Consider the following 12566-nt stretch of genomic DNA (forward strand, 5'->3'; position numbering starts at 1 on the left):
CTTTCTATTGTTGCTGCTGGCTTATTGGTCGCTGGCTGCTGCGGATTCCCTCTCGTCGCCGGCCCGGCCGTCACTTTCGAATTGATTTACGCCGCGTTTGTGTAGCTGTCGGTGTTCGTCACGACAATTTCTATACACCACCACCGCCACTGCGCTCTCCTCCTCCCGTGCAATCGTCGACGGAGAAATCACGACCGAAAAAGAAGAAGAAGAAGAAGAAGAGCGCCGCCGCATGTCGCCGCCGACGTCGTCACAATTGTGCGGTTTTCCCGCGGCCAGCGCGCGCCTTCGGTCTCCGCTCAGCTGTCGACATCTCAAATTATTCTCGTTGTGGATTATTCTGGTCCCGCACCGACCAGAGAGAGTCTCTCTATACCTATCCGCCAAAGCCATATTATTATGTAGGCCTATATACCAACGCCAATAAGTATAAACCTGCTGCTGGTCGCTGCTGGTGGTGGCTTAGATGTACAACATCACAGAGACCGTCATCTGAGGCTGCAGGGCCCTTCCGTCCATTATTAAACGGCCACGCAAAAGAAAGGCCCGTCTATCGCCCATCTCTGCAGTTGACGTGTATAATAGCCTAGCACTAGTACTATACTACATTCGTATCGTTTAATTCCATAGTGTAATGCACTTAAGAGATTATTTAAAAAAAAAAAAAAGACTTTGCGGTAATGCCCGGGATTCTTTAACGGCCCGCCAAGTCCCATCCCAAAAGAGTTATGAGCGATAACTCGCCGTATCTGGGTCGAATGATCGTCTCAGCATGTGCTATTATCCGCCTTTTTTTTCCCCAAATCCTCCTATGTACAGTACAACTCGGTGGCGGTCGAGAAAAAAGAAAGAAACACATCACAAGACAGAGGAGAGAAGAATCTAGTCACGTCGCCCTTTTTTCTTTCTTTCTCTCTCCCCATCCACTCTTTCATCATCATCGCCTAAATTTGAATTGTTTTCCATACATAGAGATGTAGACCAGTGATCTAACATAGTATCAACGTGCACCAGCTACAAGTCTACAACAGCTGGCTGCGATATGTGAAATGGAAAGATGAAAATTATTTTTGTTTTTCATTCAAATACTAAGGGCTCCATCTTCTTTTTCTTATTATTCATCCGGAATTTTCTATTTTGTGTCAATTTCGCAGAGAAACGCGAGAGAGAATGATATAGGATGGGGTTCTTATCTCTTTCGCATGGTGGAGATTGGTATCTTTAATAAATAAGAGCTCGAACCGAATTTAAAAAATAAATAAATATCCTTCCGTCGACGGATGCGCACAGCACCGATGGCTGGATGAAGATTGAACCGCATGACGGGATACTATATATGCGCTGCGGGGAAAAAAATCAGCGCGCGTTTCGCCTGTATGTGCATGTTTCTGTGTGTGTGTGATTCCGATGGCCGCCATCAAGCCCGTCGTGAGTGAACATGTTAAGTGCTGCCGCGCCGCTATTACCGGACGAAATAAATACGCGGTGTGTGTGCGCGCGGAGCATCTGTTGTGTGTTTTTTTCCGCCCTCATCCGCCGAAGCTCCGGGCGACTTATATTTATGCACTTGTCAAGGACTCACAGAGAGATAAAAGTTCTTCTTCTTTTTCAAAATGTTTTATTTCTCCCTTTTTTCCGTATAGGGTTTCATTGATTTTGATCAAATTCAGCTCGGCCATGTTTTTTTTCTTTAAATGAAATGTTGAAATAATAATAATTGAACGAAAATTCAGTTGGGCGACTCAAAAGCGCGCGTCCTAGATCTCTCGTCGTCAGATCGTCGGTGTAGTAGAATAAAATAGAGCCGGCCGAGGCCGGTTTGCGGTGTGGTTTATTTTTATTTTTTTTAAATAGCCAAACTGTGATGGTCAAGTCATCGTCAATCGTCGTCACGCCCGGCTTCACCTTCATTTTCTCCTCCGCTGGAATCTTCTCTCCTCTGTGTTGGTACATATAGTAATCAGAAAAAAAAAAAAAAGATATTGGAGCGGATGCAGAAGCAGCGCAGCAGGAGGCCGTCTTTATTATTAAGTGCTGGCTGGGCTGGCTGGCTGACTATCTCCTTCTCACTATTTTCTCATTAGTCGCTTTTTCTCGTTAACTCTTCCTTTATTTTTACGAGCTGATATTCTCTTCTGCTGGCTGATGCTGGGGTGTTCGAGTTGATTGTTCTAGGGGATTTTCTAGCCGTTTCTCTCATTCGGCCCCTTTATTCCGTTTCGGACCTGTAGAGACATTTAGTACGGCCGGAATTTCCAGGCCCACGTAAAGTAACTGTGCGTGAATTGTCCAAACTCTCTCTCGTCATCGGCGGAATGGATCAGATCAGATAAAAGGCGCTAGAAATCGAACCTGTCGTCATCTTTTCTTTTTGTTGTGTCTGATAAACCCGTCGTGACGTTTTTTTCCCAGCGCGTAGAAAGTCGATATCGTTGATTTTGGTTGCCCCCCAACGATGCAGGAGATATCTAATATATCTACATGGGTTTGTATCATATCCAGATCCGCCATAATATATTTTGTATCGACTTGTAATCATTGCGGTAATAACTTTCTCCCAGAACCGACTAGAAGCTGGGGCTGCGATGTGCAAGTGTGCGGTGATTGCGGCCGCTGCTGTGCGCCAATCGCTGATTTATTACATCATCGCCTTCTCCATTCTCTTATTTCAAATGGATCAATTCCAAAAATAGAAAATAGAGTCTGATCATTATTTCCATCAACTCAAATAATATGGGTCAATAACCTATTTAAAAAGGAATTAAAGTCAATAATGATGTTAATCCAAAGTCGGGTTTGACGTAAAAAGGATTTGATGGCACACATCAGGAACGAAATAAATAATATCCAAGCTCCACGGAACGGGGAACGAAGGAGAAGGTTATTACCGTGTAATTGGCTGACTGACCGGGAGCTATACAGCGCACGAGACCGTATATATTGGTTCCTGATCAAAATTGACCTGCACCTCTCCCCCCCCCCCTATCTATCTCTCTATAGCCACGTAATAAAGTCGAAATGCTGACCATGTCGTTGCGGTCAATTAGAGGCTATAGGCCGGGAACCGGGGCTACTATAGGCCACACGGCGGAGTCAACCGACATCATATATAGTTACACACAATGGCCTAACTATATAATATATACTCCAGCAGCATCAACGTCATTTTTCTTTTTCTTTCATTCGTTTCTTATTCTTTTTCTTCTTCTTCTTCTTTTGATACACAACAGTCTCTATATAGTTCAGTATTACACGTATATACCATACAACAGCCAACGATATAATACAGGAATTATTATTATTAGACGCTCCCTAGTAGTAGTGGCCCTTATGTGCCCTTATCGCGCACTAACTAGGCCTTTTACTCCGCCGATCGATCCCGCGACGGCCCCGTTATTATTTAGTCGCCTATCTAAAGGAGGACGTGATCCAATGAAATGTTCTAACTACTATAACAGGGGGAGAAAAAGAAAATCTCATCATCTTGATTGAATAACAGTCAACAAAGACAGACAGATCGATGTTTATACTTTAAGTGAATGAATGGTAATAACATGGGGGAGGGGGGGGGCAGGGAGGAATTTGGATTTGAAATGATAATGACGACACACCGGTATTTGTTGTTGCGCATGAATAATAATAAGAAAACAGACGCGCCCATCGATGAAACCAAACAAAAATTTGCACAGACGTAATTAACATAGTTTCGTATGCAAATAATGCATAATAATGAGATTGTGACTAGATAAATGCGATACGATATTTATTTGCTAGTGTTGTTGTTGTTGTTGTTGTTGTTGTTTCCGTGATGGTGAATGCCAGTGTCACCTGAATAAATGTCGTCCAGGACACGGTTAATGGCCACTTCGCCCAGTGTGTCCTTGAAGAAGAGCAGCTCGACGGTGGACGAACGGACCAGCCGGAGACAAGGTAAAAGAAGCAACAGCCGACCGAATCGTGTCAATTGTCTCGGATACCTGCCAATTTTAATTTTCATGCCCATTTGAAATAATGATGGCCAAACCCCAAAAAACAAAAAATTCAAATTATAGAATTATTCAAAAATAATTGGGTCAAAAATCTTAGTAAATGTTTTATACCGATGGCGTACGTAGTCGGCCAAAATACACTGGGCTTGGTCTTGCATCAATTCAACTGGCCGAACCTCGGACAATCCTCCCGTTTCTATACACATAACAAACAAAAAAAGGATTGAGTGAATTATTATTTTCAAATAGCGAAGGAGCATCAGAGCTTGGCTGTAAGCGGAATTCAATTGACATAGCCAATCCACATTGTTGTTTATGATTATGGTTATTAAATTACCTGGTTTGAAAACAGCGATCGCTTTGAGGCAACCGCATTCACTTCCGTCGGGAGAAAGTTGCCTGTACCTGCTCATCAATTCCTAGCACGACACAAAATCCAACCGCAATGAATAATAAATCATAATAAATATAAAAGACGAAATGGATAGTCTAAAAGAAAGTTGCTAACAAAATGTGTGTAGCCTACGTATTATACCTGAATCGTTTTGATTTCCGTCGCTAGCAGGAGATCGTCGGCCTGCATCATCCGCATTCCGCCGTGCTGTTGTTGTTGTTGCTGCTGCTGTTGCTGGCGGTTCATCAACCGCTGAGTCAAAATCGCTCCCAAGTCCCAGGGCGATGACCACTGGGCCAGATAGAGAAGGAAAAGCTCCTTCCAAGATTCTTGGAGGAGGAGCTGCTGATCGGCTCTCGACAGAGTCTGGAACGGCGTCAGCCAACGAACCCAACGGACCGCCATAAACAAAAGTCTGGCCGAAGTTTCCTTAATATTCCAAAACAAGATTTGCAATTGATATCATTCCGGCCTTCAAATGGATGGTAGCCTAATTATAGGACTGACTTGGAGAAGCTCGTAGGAGCCGGGTGATGTTGTTGTTGTTGTTGTTCCAGCGCTTCCGAATGGGAAAGAACTTCCCAGGGCCATCATGGCTGGATGGAGCATCAAGCTGGCCGAGTCGAACAAGGGCGGCGTCCGGCTGAAATGGCTGGAACCCAGCATCAAATCCTGTCAAGTCAATGATTCCAAATCATTCATCATTAATTGCTGATTGTTTGTTTTATGACCGTGAATTAAATCAAATTACGGCGTGATTTTTGGCGCCGTCCTGTTGCAAGTGGAGCGTCGGCCAAAGATGGAGCGCCGGAAGGTGTTGAACGGCCGCGTTGAGTAGGAAGGAGCTGGACAGAGAGGACGACGACGAAGGATTGCAAGCGCCCGACAAGATCCCGACGTCCGCAGATCCTTTGAGACCGGCCGGAAGTGGAGGTGGATGCAGTTGCAGCAAAGGTAAATGATGCGGATGCGGAAAGGAGGACGGGACGAACGAACTGGAAATGATGGACGAAGCCGCGCTGGACGTCGACGAGAGATTCATGGCCGGCAGAGGAGGCGGTGCTTGCGGCGGAGGCGGCGGAGTGCAAGTCGACGAAGAAGACGAACAGCATCCGGGCGGAGTTGACGACATCATTCCGGCGCTATTATGGCGCGAATGAGACGTTAGCGATTTGATGATGACGGCCGAGCTAGTGCTGCTGCTGCTCGTCGTGCTAGTGACTAGTCCTGATGAAGTCGAAGAAGTCGTTAAATGCTGTTGAGTACTGTTGTTGTTGTTGTTGTGGTTGCCCATGGCCAGGCAGCCGGCCGCCGATATGGGAACACCACCGCCGCCGCCGCCGCCGCCGAAATGGTGATGGACGCTGGATCGCTCGGCGGCCATCAGCGAATCTTTCAAACGCGGTTTACGAGGACCCCGTTCGTGTTGAACTGCTACATTGCAAAATAAGTATAGTCAATGTAATATTATGACGTAGCCTCAAATCACACTCGCAGACACAACGTTGGATAGCCCCAGCTATACTTTCAATCATGACAATTGGAGTGAATCTGGAGCAATAGGTGGTAGTGGTAATCGCGGGTTCAAATAATAGCGCCCCGAAGCTCTTTAATCGAATAAGACTTGACACGTTTTCGATTGAACGTCTTTGTCTATAATAGCTTTGTTTTAGGTTGATCTACTTCAACTCTTTCGACGGTATGTATACAAGACCTTAATACAGACATAACATCAATCGTCCCAGTGTCCTACGATTAATTGTACGGAAAATAACGGCAGTTTAATTTTTTGAATGATGGCGCTTATTTTACCAATGTAAGACTAGGACGGCATTAAACAAGGAATTCATTTTTCAAATGATGCGACTATTTTTTCTTTTGATTAATCGTTCACGCCACCAAGGTGTTGGATCGTTCACCGCTAGATGGCCTCAGCTTGTCAAAACTCCCGCGGCCAATTCATAGACGAACGAAGCGCGGGGAATTTGAATGAGAGAAACGGAATATCCCGAATGTTTTAAAAAATGAATTACAGAAAAAGAAATGAGGGGATGCCTTAAGTTTCCACACATTACCATCTTTGTTCATGTTGGCTGCGAAGCATTTGTGGAGGCGACAAGCTCGGCATTGATTGCGGTGAGTCTTGTCGACTGGGCAGCAATTTTTCAGCTCGCCCTGGGCTTTGCAAGTGTAGACCCGGGCTCGATGGATGCTGCGCTTGAAGAATCCCGAACAACCTTCACAAGCAACAATCGTTTAAAAAACAAACTGTCAATATAATAATAATTGATTTGACGAATGATTTCATTTTCTATTTGCATTCAAATCGAATTAAAATCGAAACCGCGTCGAGCGCAAACGTATGAAACTGTTGGTAGAAATATTCCAAGACTTGCCATCGCAACTGAAGATGCCGTAATGTTTGCCTGAACTGCGATCGCCGCAAACTTTGCACGGAATATCCAATAATCGGTCACCTTAAAAAATGAAAAAATCGAGTAGCGCCAAATTCAAAAATTTAAAAAAATTCCAAATGATGGAATAAAATTTTCATTCGAATTTCGCACAGGCTAACGAATAATTAAACGAATTTTTCTTACCTGTTCGCCGTGGTTTTTCTGGTAACGATCTGACGCTGGAAATAATTGAAGCTCCGGCGCTTCCGGCTCCTACGCCAACTGACCTCATCATCACCAACTCGTCCATTATGTTCCTGCCGTCCAGTGTGTGTGTGTGTGTAAATGTTGTAATTCGATCTAATGACTACAAGGAGGGGGAGACGATGGCTTTTGAGTGTGTATCTATACTTCCGCAGCTGGTGGAGCAGCAGGAGCAGGAGCAGGAGCAAAGGGGAGGTAAAAGGTCAGGTCGGTTGGGCGGTTGACCGAAGAGTGCCGTCTCTTTGTCGCTCCAGCGTCGAATATCAGGAGCCGGAGAGAGGAGAAGAGGAGAGAAGAGAATCAGCACATCAGAGAAGAGCCGATAGGGGAGAGACTAGCGCGTCATCACCGTGTCGGCGCGGAGGCTTGATAGCTCCTTCTTCCATACACACACAGCACACTCCGGCTGGCAGGAGCAGCAGCATCCAGTGGATGGATAGAGGCCGGGGCTGTGGGCTGCCACCCGGAGCTGCAAAGTGAGAGATGCTGTGTGGCCATTTTGTCAGTTAAATGGGTGGAGAAAAGGTTTTCTGGTTGGGGGGTGGGGTGGTTAGGAGGCGGGAAAGTGAAAGTGTATCATGTATCCGCCCTCCTCATCGGGGATCCTGGTCGCCCGACTCGGCATCGCTTTCTCTCTTTGTTGGTCGTCGGGTGCTGTGGGAACGATCCCAGGTGCGTCGGCGATGCAGATATAGGAGCCAGCCAGGAGCACACTCTCTCCTCGAGTCGCTCCCCCCCCCCTTTATAGCAGTAGCCTACACACATCTATCTATCGTGCCGAGTGTGTACATATAAAAGATGACTCCCCCCTTTTCCATACATTTATATCTCACATGTATAGGAGAAACTCCTTGATCCTTGCGATCGCTTAGAAGTTAGAAACTCGTCTTATTCCCAGCAGTTTTCGGCTGTTGTGTGTTACTCGTGTTTCTCTCGATCGCGTCGCTCCCGCCGGCTTTTGATGGATGGACGCCATTGGCAACAAACTCCATTATGTTTCCGAAATACATCCCGGCAAAATCAAATCATCCAAAAAATTGAAGCGGCGAATAAAAATCGGAAATCAAATTTTTGCTTATCATCGATGGATCTTGTTAGATTGTTTGATTTTTCAAACATTTTTTAATAGAGTGAGGTATGTGTGTGTGGGGGTGAGGGGGGGGGGGTAGGAAGTGATTGAGTCAACAAGACGAGCGCGAGTCCTTGTAAGTACATAAGTGACGGCACGTGGCGTCGCATAACACTTTGCAAAGGAATATCGGCGTCGGTAGACACACACACGTCAGTTTACAAAAGGATTTCGTCACGCGGGGCGGTCCCCCCCCCCCCTTCTCTTTTATACTTTCTGCACCGCAATATAGTAGGAGGAGGATCGACTAAGGAACTGGGTGGTTCCCGCTCCTTACGCCGTAGTTCTATATGTGCATTGAGATTTGACACATTCAGGTCTAATTCCTTTTTAACAAGATCATCACAGGAAATACATAAGACGATCCACATGCGGTCGCTTAAACGCCGAATAGAAATAACATAAGAGCAACTTGGGTATACCTATCTACTAGTTCTACTACGTACGAGCTGCTGCTGTTAGTTATTTGCTGCACGTGTAGAATAATATACGTGAATATACATGGAGGACTTGTGTTGTAGCCAGTGGATCGACTTGTCGGCACGTAGCCAAACACTTTGACACGACCGGATTTATGTCGCCCATGTTGATACAATTGATCATATAAGAATAAAGAGACGCTAGTCTCCTTTTCTCTCTCTCTCTATGATGTTGACGGCCTGATCCGCCAGTTATTTACATTCGATTAGAAAAGTAAAATGGCGCAGCGCCGTTAACTGTTTTTCTTTGGACCATTTTTACAGCCAGATAGGCCTGTGCACTCTCCATTATATCCCCCACAGGATAGAGACGTCGGTATACTATGTGTCTCATTGAAAATCACTTCAAAGATGTGGAAGCCCTGAGTCAATAGGGCATTCAAATCCTGGTTATAGATTTATATAAGTGTATAAGTTGTATAACTCTGGCATTTAGATCCATCAGCGTATCGAGGAGAGAGAGAGAGAGAGAGAGATGAGCGTGTGATGCCTCCCGGAGCGATAGATGGATTCAAAAGTTGTGTGACCGTCACTTGCATATTCTCTTATATTCCCATACAACGAAATATATAGAATAAGCCCGCAGAGCAGCCGCCAGCTGTATAATACACACATCACATAAGCACAGCAGACGCGATTTCATTTGAACCAAACTTTTAGAGTGTGCTGTGTGTCTATCTATCGTCTAGATTTGATGTGTAGGCTTTATACATACACACGCAACTAGTAGGGAGAGAGCTGAGATAATCGAGTTCATTAGAAACGTGTAATCTAACCGACAGTCGGCAGTGCAAAGTTAGACAATCAAAAAAGAACGACCGCCATTTTTCTATTCTCTATAGATAAAATGAAATGGAAAACTTTGGAATCAGCTGTGTAATTGTTTCATCAGATATATCTAGTCCATTAGCCTGGAAGTGATGAGAGAGCCACAAGTGACGATAGAACGTGATGCGGAGGGGTGGGGTGGGGTGACAAAAAGCAGCTTGATGATACGCACCGCGTGACCAATCATCTCCCCCACCGACGCCGGCGCAAAGGCTAAAAGCGGATGCCCTTTTTTGTTCACGACCACCCGCACAGCAAAACACTTGAAATGTTTTATTATACACACGCGTTCTCTCTACTTCTTTATAATAGACTTCCCCCTCTTCTTTTCAATGTATATATACGTAATATACTGGAGTGTATTATTGTTGCGCAATCGTCCGTGTTACATTGAAGTGTGATTCAATCGCACGCTTTTAAAAATCAAAACTGATTTCAACTTCAACTTGTCAAAATCAACATTATTTTTTTTAAATTTTGTTTCAAGGATCTGTGTGAAACTGAGACTCGAGAAGTTCTCCCGTCAACAGGTTCAGCACAGCAGCAGCAGCAGCGCGGTATAATTCGGATTATTTGAAATTCAAAAAAGAAATGGAGAATCAACTATAGACAGTTTGACATTGGCGATTTAACTTTGACGTCGGTCAAAACGCAACAAGAAAAAACAACAACGGGTATTCCCGAGAAATATAACCAGTCGAGATGTAAATAAGTTCAAAGGGCCGGGCTATTGAATGCACAAAAAGAAATAAAACCCCAAAAAAGGTTTGAGAGGATAACAACAACAACAACAGCTCGAGATCTAAGAAAAATCGAGGGGAATAAGGGCTGTTGTTGTTGCATTGTATCCTATAAATTTGTCGTGTTGGTGGGATGAGCTTGGCTGTATAGCCCCTCCGCCATCATCCCCCCTGATGAAAAAAAAAATTGGGATGTAAACGGCGGAGGGAGAAAAAGTGAAAAGAATCTCCAGCTGACGCCGACCGCACGGCCGCCGCCCCTTTTTCCTCCATCCAGCAGGAGAGCGATGTGTGTGATCCTTGTCCTGTTTGGGATGGATCATCACCTCTCTCTCTCTCCAACAGCATTTTGCACGCAGCAGCTATATAGTATAGTCGTCTCCTGGAAAAGTAGTACACGCAGTTAGATAGTAGTAGTATACATGGCCACAGGGGCGGGATGTGTGAACAAGCGTCAAAGCCAACAGCTGTCCCTTCCGCTTGAACAAAAAAAACCTTCTCCCCTTCCGCTGGATGGACCCAACCCCATTTTATTTTTCTCTCTTCTTCCGAGCGTGTTTCAGGTGTTTGTTACCGGAGGGGGAGGAGAGAGATTTAGGATGATGTTATAGCGCTAGGAAACTCTGCGTATATTATTCCAGGTAGGCTATACAAAATAGTCCCGTGCAATTTGCTTTTGTTGTGGACAAATGGTCGCGTGCTCTGACGCCCTATTGTTGTCATGTGTCTATACAACAATCGATTATTGATGGATACTTAAATGATGTGGTCGCGGGGTCAATTTAGATATGTATACCTTCTCTCTGGATGGTCTTGGAAGTCTTACGGAATGGACTGGGCGATTATAGAAAAGAGCCACAGAGTCCCTTTTAGGTTACGTCATCTGCTCGGACTTGAATGGGGGAGTAACTAATAATATGTCAGAGACGCATATCTCTCCCAGTTGGACTATTTATGGTAAATGTAGGTCTTGTAATGTAGAAAGGAACTGGAGCGTAATCTACGCATCTTTCGTCTTGGCTCTTACGTAACGAGTTTTTGAATAGGGGAATAGCGCATCCGCAGTTAAATAGAGAATACTACACACACATATAAATATGAACAGTTTCTGCTCTCTTGATGGATATATGTTGGTGAGTTCACTCATCTGGCTAATCCTCTCTTTCCTCTTCAGGTTTGTATTTTGTACAGATGTAATCCTTATAGTCGCGGGTCTTTCTGGCTCTGGTTGGGCAGAGAATGATTCGTCATGTCGGTCGGTTTTGGCTGGCTGAGGGGGAGAGGTATCATTTACACATCAGTTTGCTGCTGCTGCTGATGTGATGACTTGGAACACACATCTTCTTCTTCTTCTTCTTTGGGTGGACTGGCCGACTTGTGCTGCTTGCGGAAGAGTCGTCTGATTTGCGTGTCTTTGGCATTCATATTTGATGACCTCTGACGCACACATATCTCGCTTAATTCATCCACGTTCGTATAACCGGGCGGGCCAAATAGCCTATTAGTCGCCGCGTCCTCTGGTCTATCTAGACATATATACAAGCGGAGAAGGGGAGAGATCTGATCGTCAATCCATCAGAGCGGAAGAGTTTTCAATTTCCAACCGTGGATGTTTTGCTGCTGCTGCTGGATATGGAGCGGGGGGGGGGGGGCCAATCGCCTTACACGCATTTGATGATGTAAGCCTTTCGGGGGTTTGCTGATGCCGAAAGCTGCTCGTCACATCTCAACAGAGTCTCTCCCGTCCGCCTGCTGGCCTTTCGCTCTTATTACAGGCCCAGGCATCGTTTCGCGCGTTGATAATAATAATAAATGTATCGCGGGGGGGTTCCAAAGATGATGTGTGTGTGTAGGAAATCATTTAATTTCCGCGCCTCTCTGAACAATTCATTTGCATTATAAGCCTATATCGCCTCTGCCTAGGCCGTGATGATGAAATTTCAGTTTGGCTATAATGTACACACAAGTCTACAACGCCATGAAATCACGTCATTTGCCATCAACCAAAAGCTCTCTCCGCGCATTTATTATAAAGACGAACAAATATATAAGTATATAGAGCGCCTTTATATCATCAATCAAAGGCAGGCCTATATAGATGGCTAGATGTGCTGAGAAACACATAATTAATATTGCACTGCTCTCGGTGTACAGGCTACGTGTGTGTGTGTGTGTGTATAGGTGATGTAAGTGGAGCCGATATACTTGATGACTTGCGGTGAGAGTATATAAATGGACGGCGCCAGAGAGTATTGCCGACGAGAGTCTAAATACACAGCACCCAAGTCTTTTTCTATACATGTAACCAAACGAAAGAAAAAGAGAAATAGATCTATATCTATCGTTG

The 12566-nt window shown here is 44.9% G+C and overlaps 1 protein-coding gene across 1 annotated transcript; it reads right to left on the bottom strand.

The window, feature by feature from the left end:
- Nucleotides 1-3007: 3007 nt before the first annotated feature.
- On the bottom strand, nucleotides 3008-7316 carry LOC124314539 (protein dissatisfaction-like). Its single transcript, XM_046779735.1, has 9 exons — nucleotides 6984-7316; nucleotides 6780-6860; nucleotides 6459-6620; nucleotides 5135-5817; nucleotides 4891-5055; nucleotides 4525-4812; nucleotides 4327-4408; nucleotides 4101-4185; nucleotides 3008-3977 (listed from the first exon to the last, which is right to left on the bottom strand). The coding sequence occupies exons 1-9, from the start codon at nucleotides 7087-7089 to the stop codon at nucleotides 3764-3766; spliced, it is 1866 nt and encodes a 621-aa protein (XP_046635691.1). The 5' UTR covers nucleotides 7090-7316; the 3' UTR covers nucleotides 3008-3763.
- Nucleotides 7317-12566: the final 5250 nt, after the last annotated feature.

This window comes from Daphnia pulicaria, chromosome 10 (assembly GCF_021234035.1).
Source record: "Daphnia pulicaria isolate SC F1-1A chromosome 10, SC_F0-13Bv2, whole genome shotgun sequence".
NCBI lineage: Eukaryota > Metazoa > Arthropoda > Branchiopoda > Diplostraca > Daphniidae > Daphnia > Daphnia pulicaria.

Coding starts and splice junctions, on each gene's coding strand:
- LOC124314539 (XM_046779735.1), bottom strand. CDS start 7,089: ATGGACGAGTTGGTGATGATGAGGTCAGTTGGCGTAGGAGCCGGAAGC. Junction 6,861..6,983: donor AGAAAAACCACGGCGAACAG/GTAAGAAAAATT, acceptor TCATTTTTTAAG/GTGACCGATTATTGGATATT. Junction 4,813..4,890: donor GCTCCTACGAGCTTCTCCAA/GTCAGTCCTATA, acceptor TGGAATATTAAG/GAAACTTCGGCCAGACTTTT.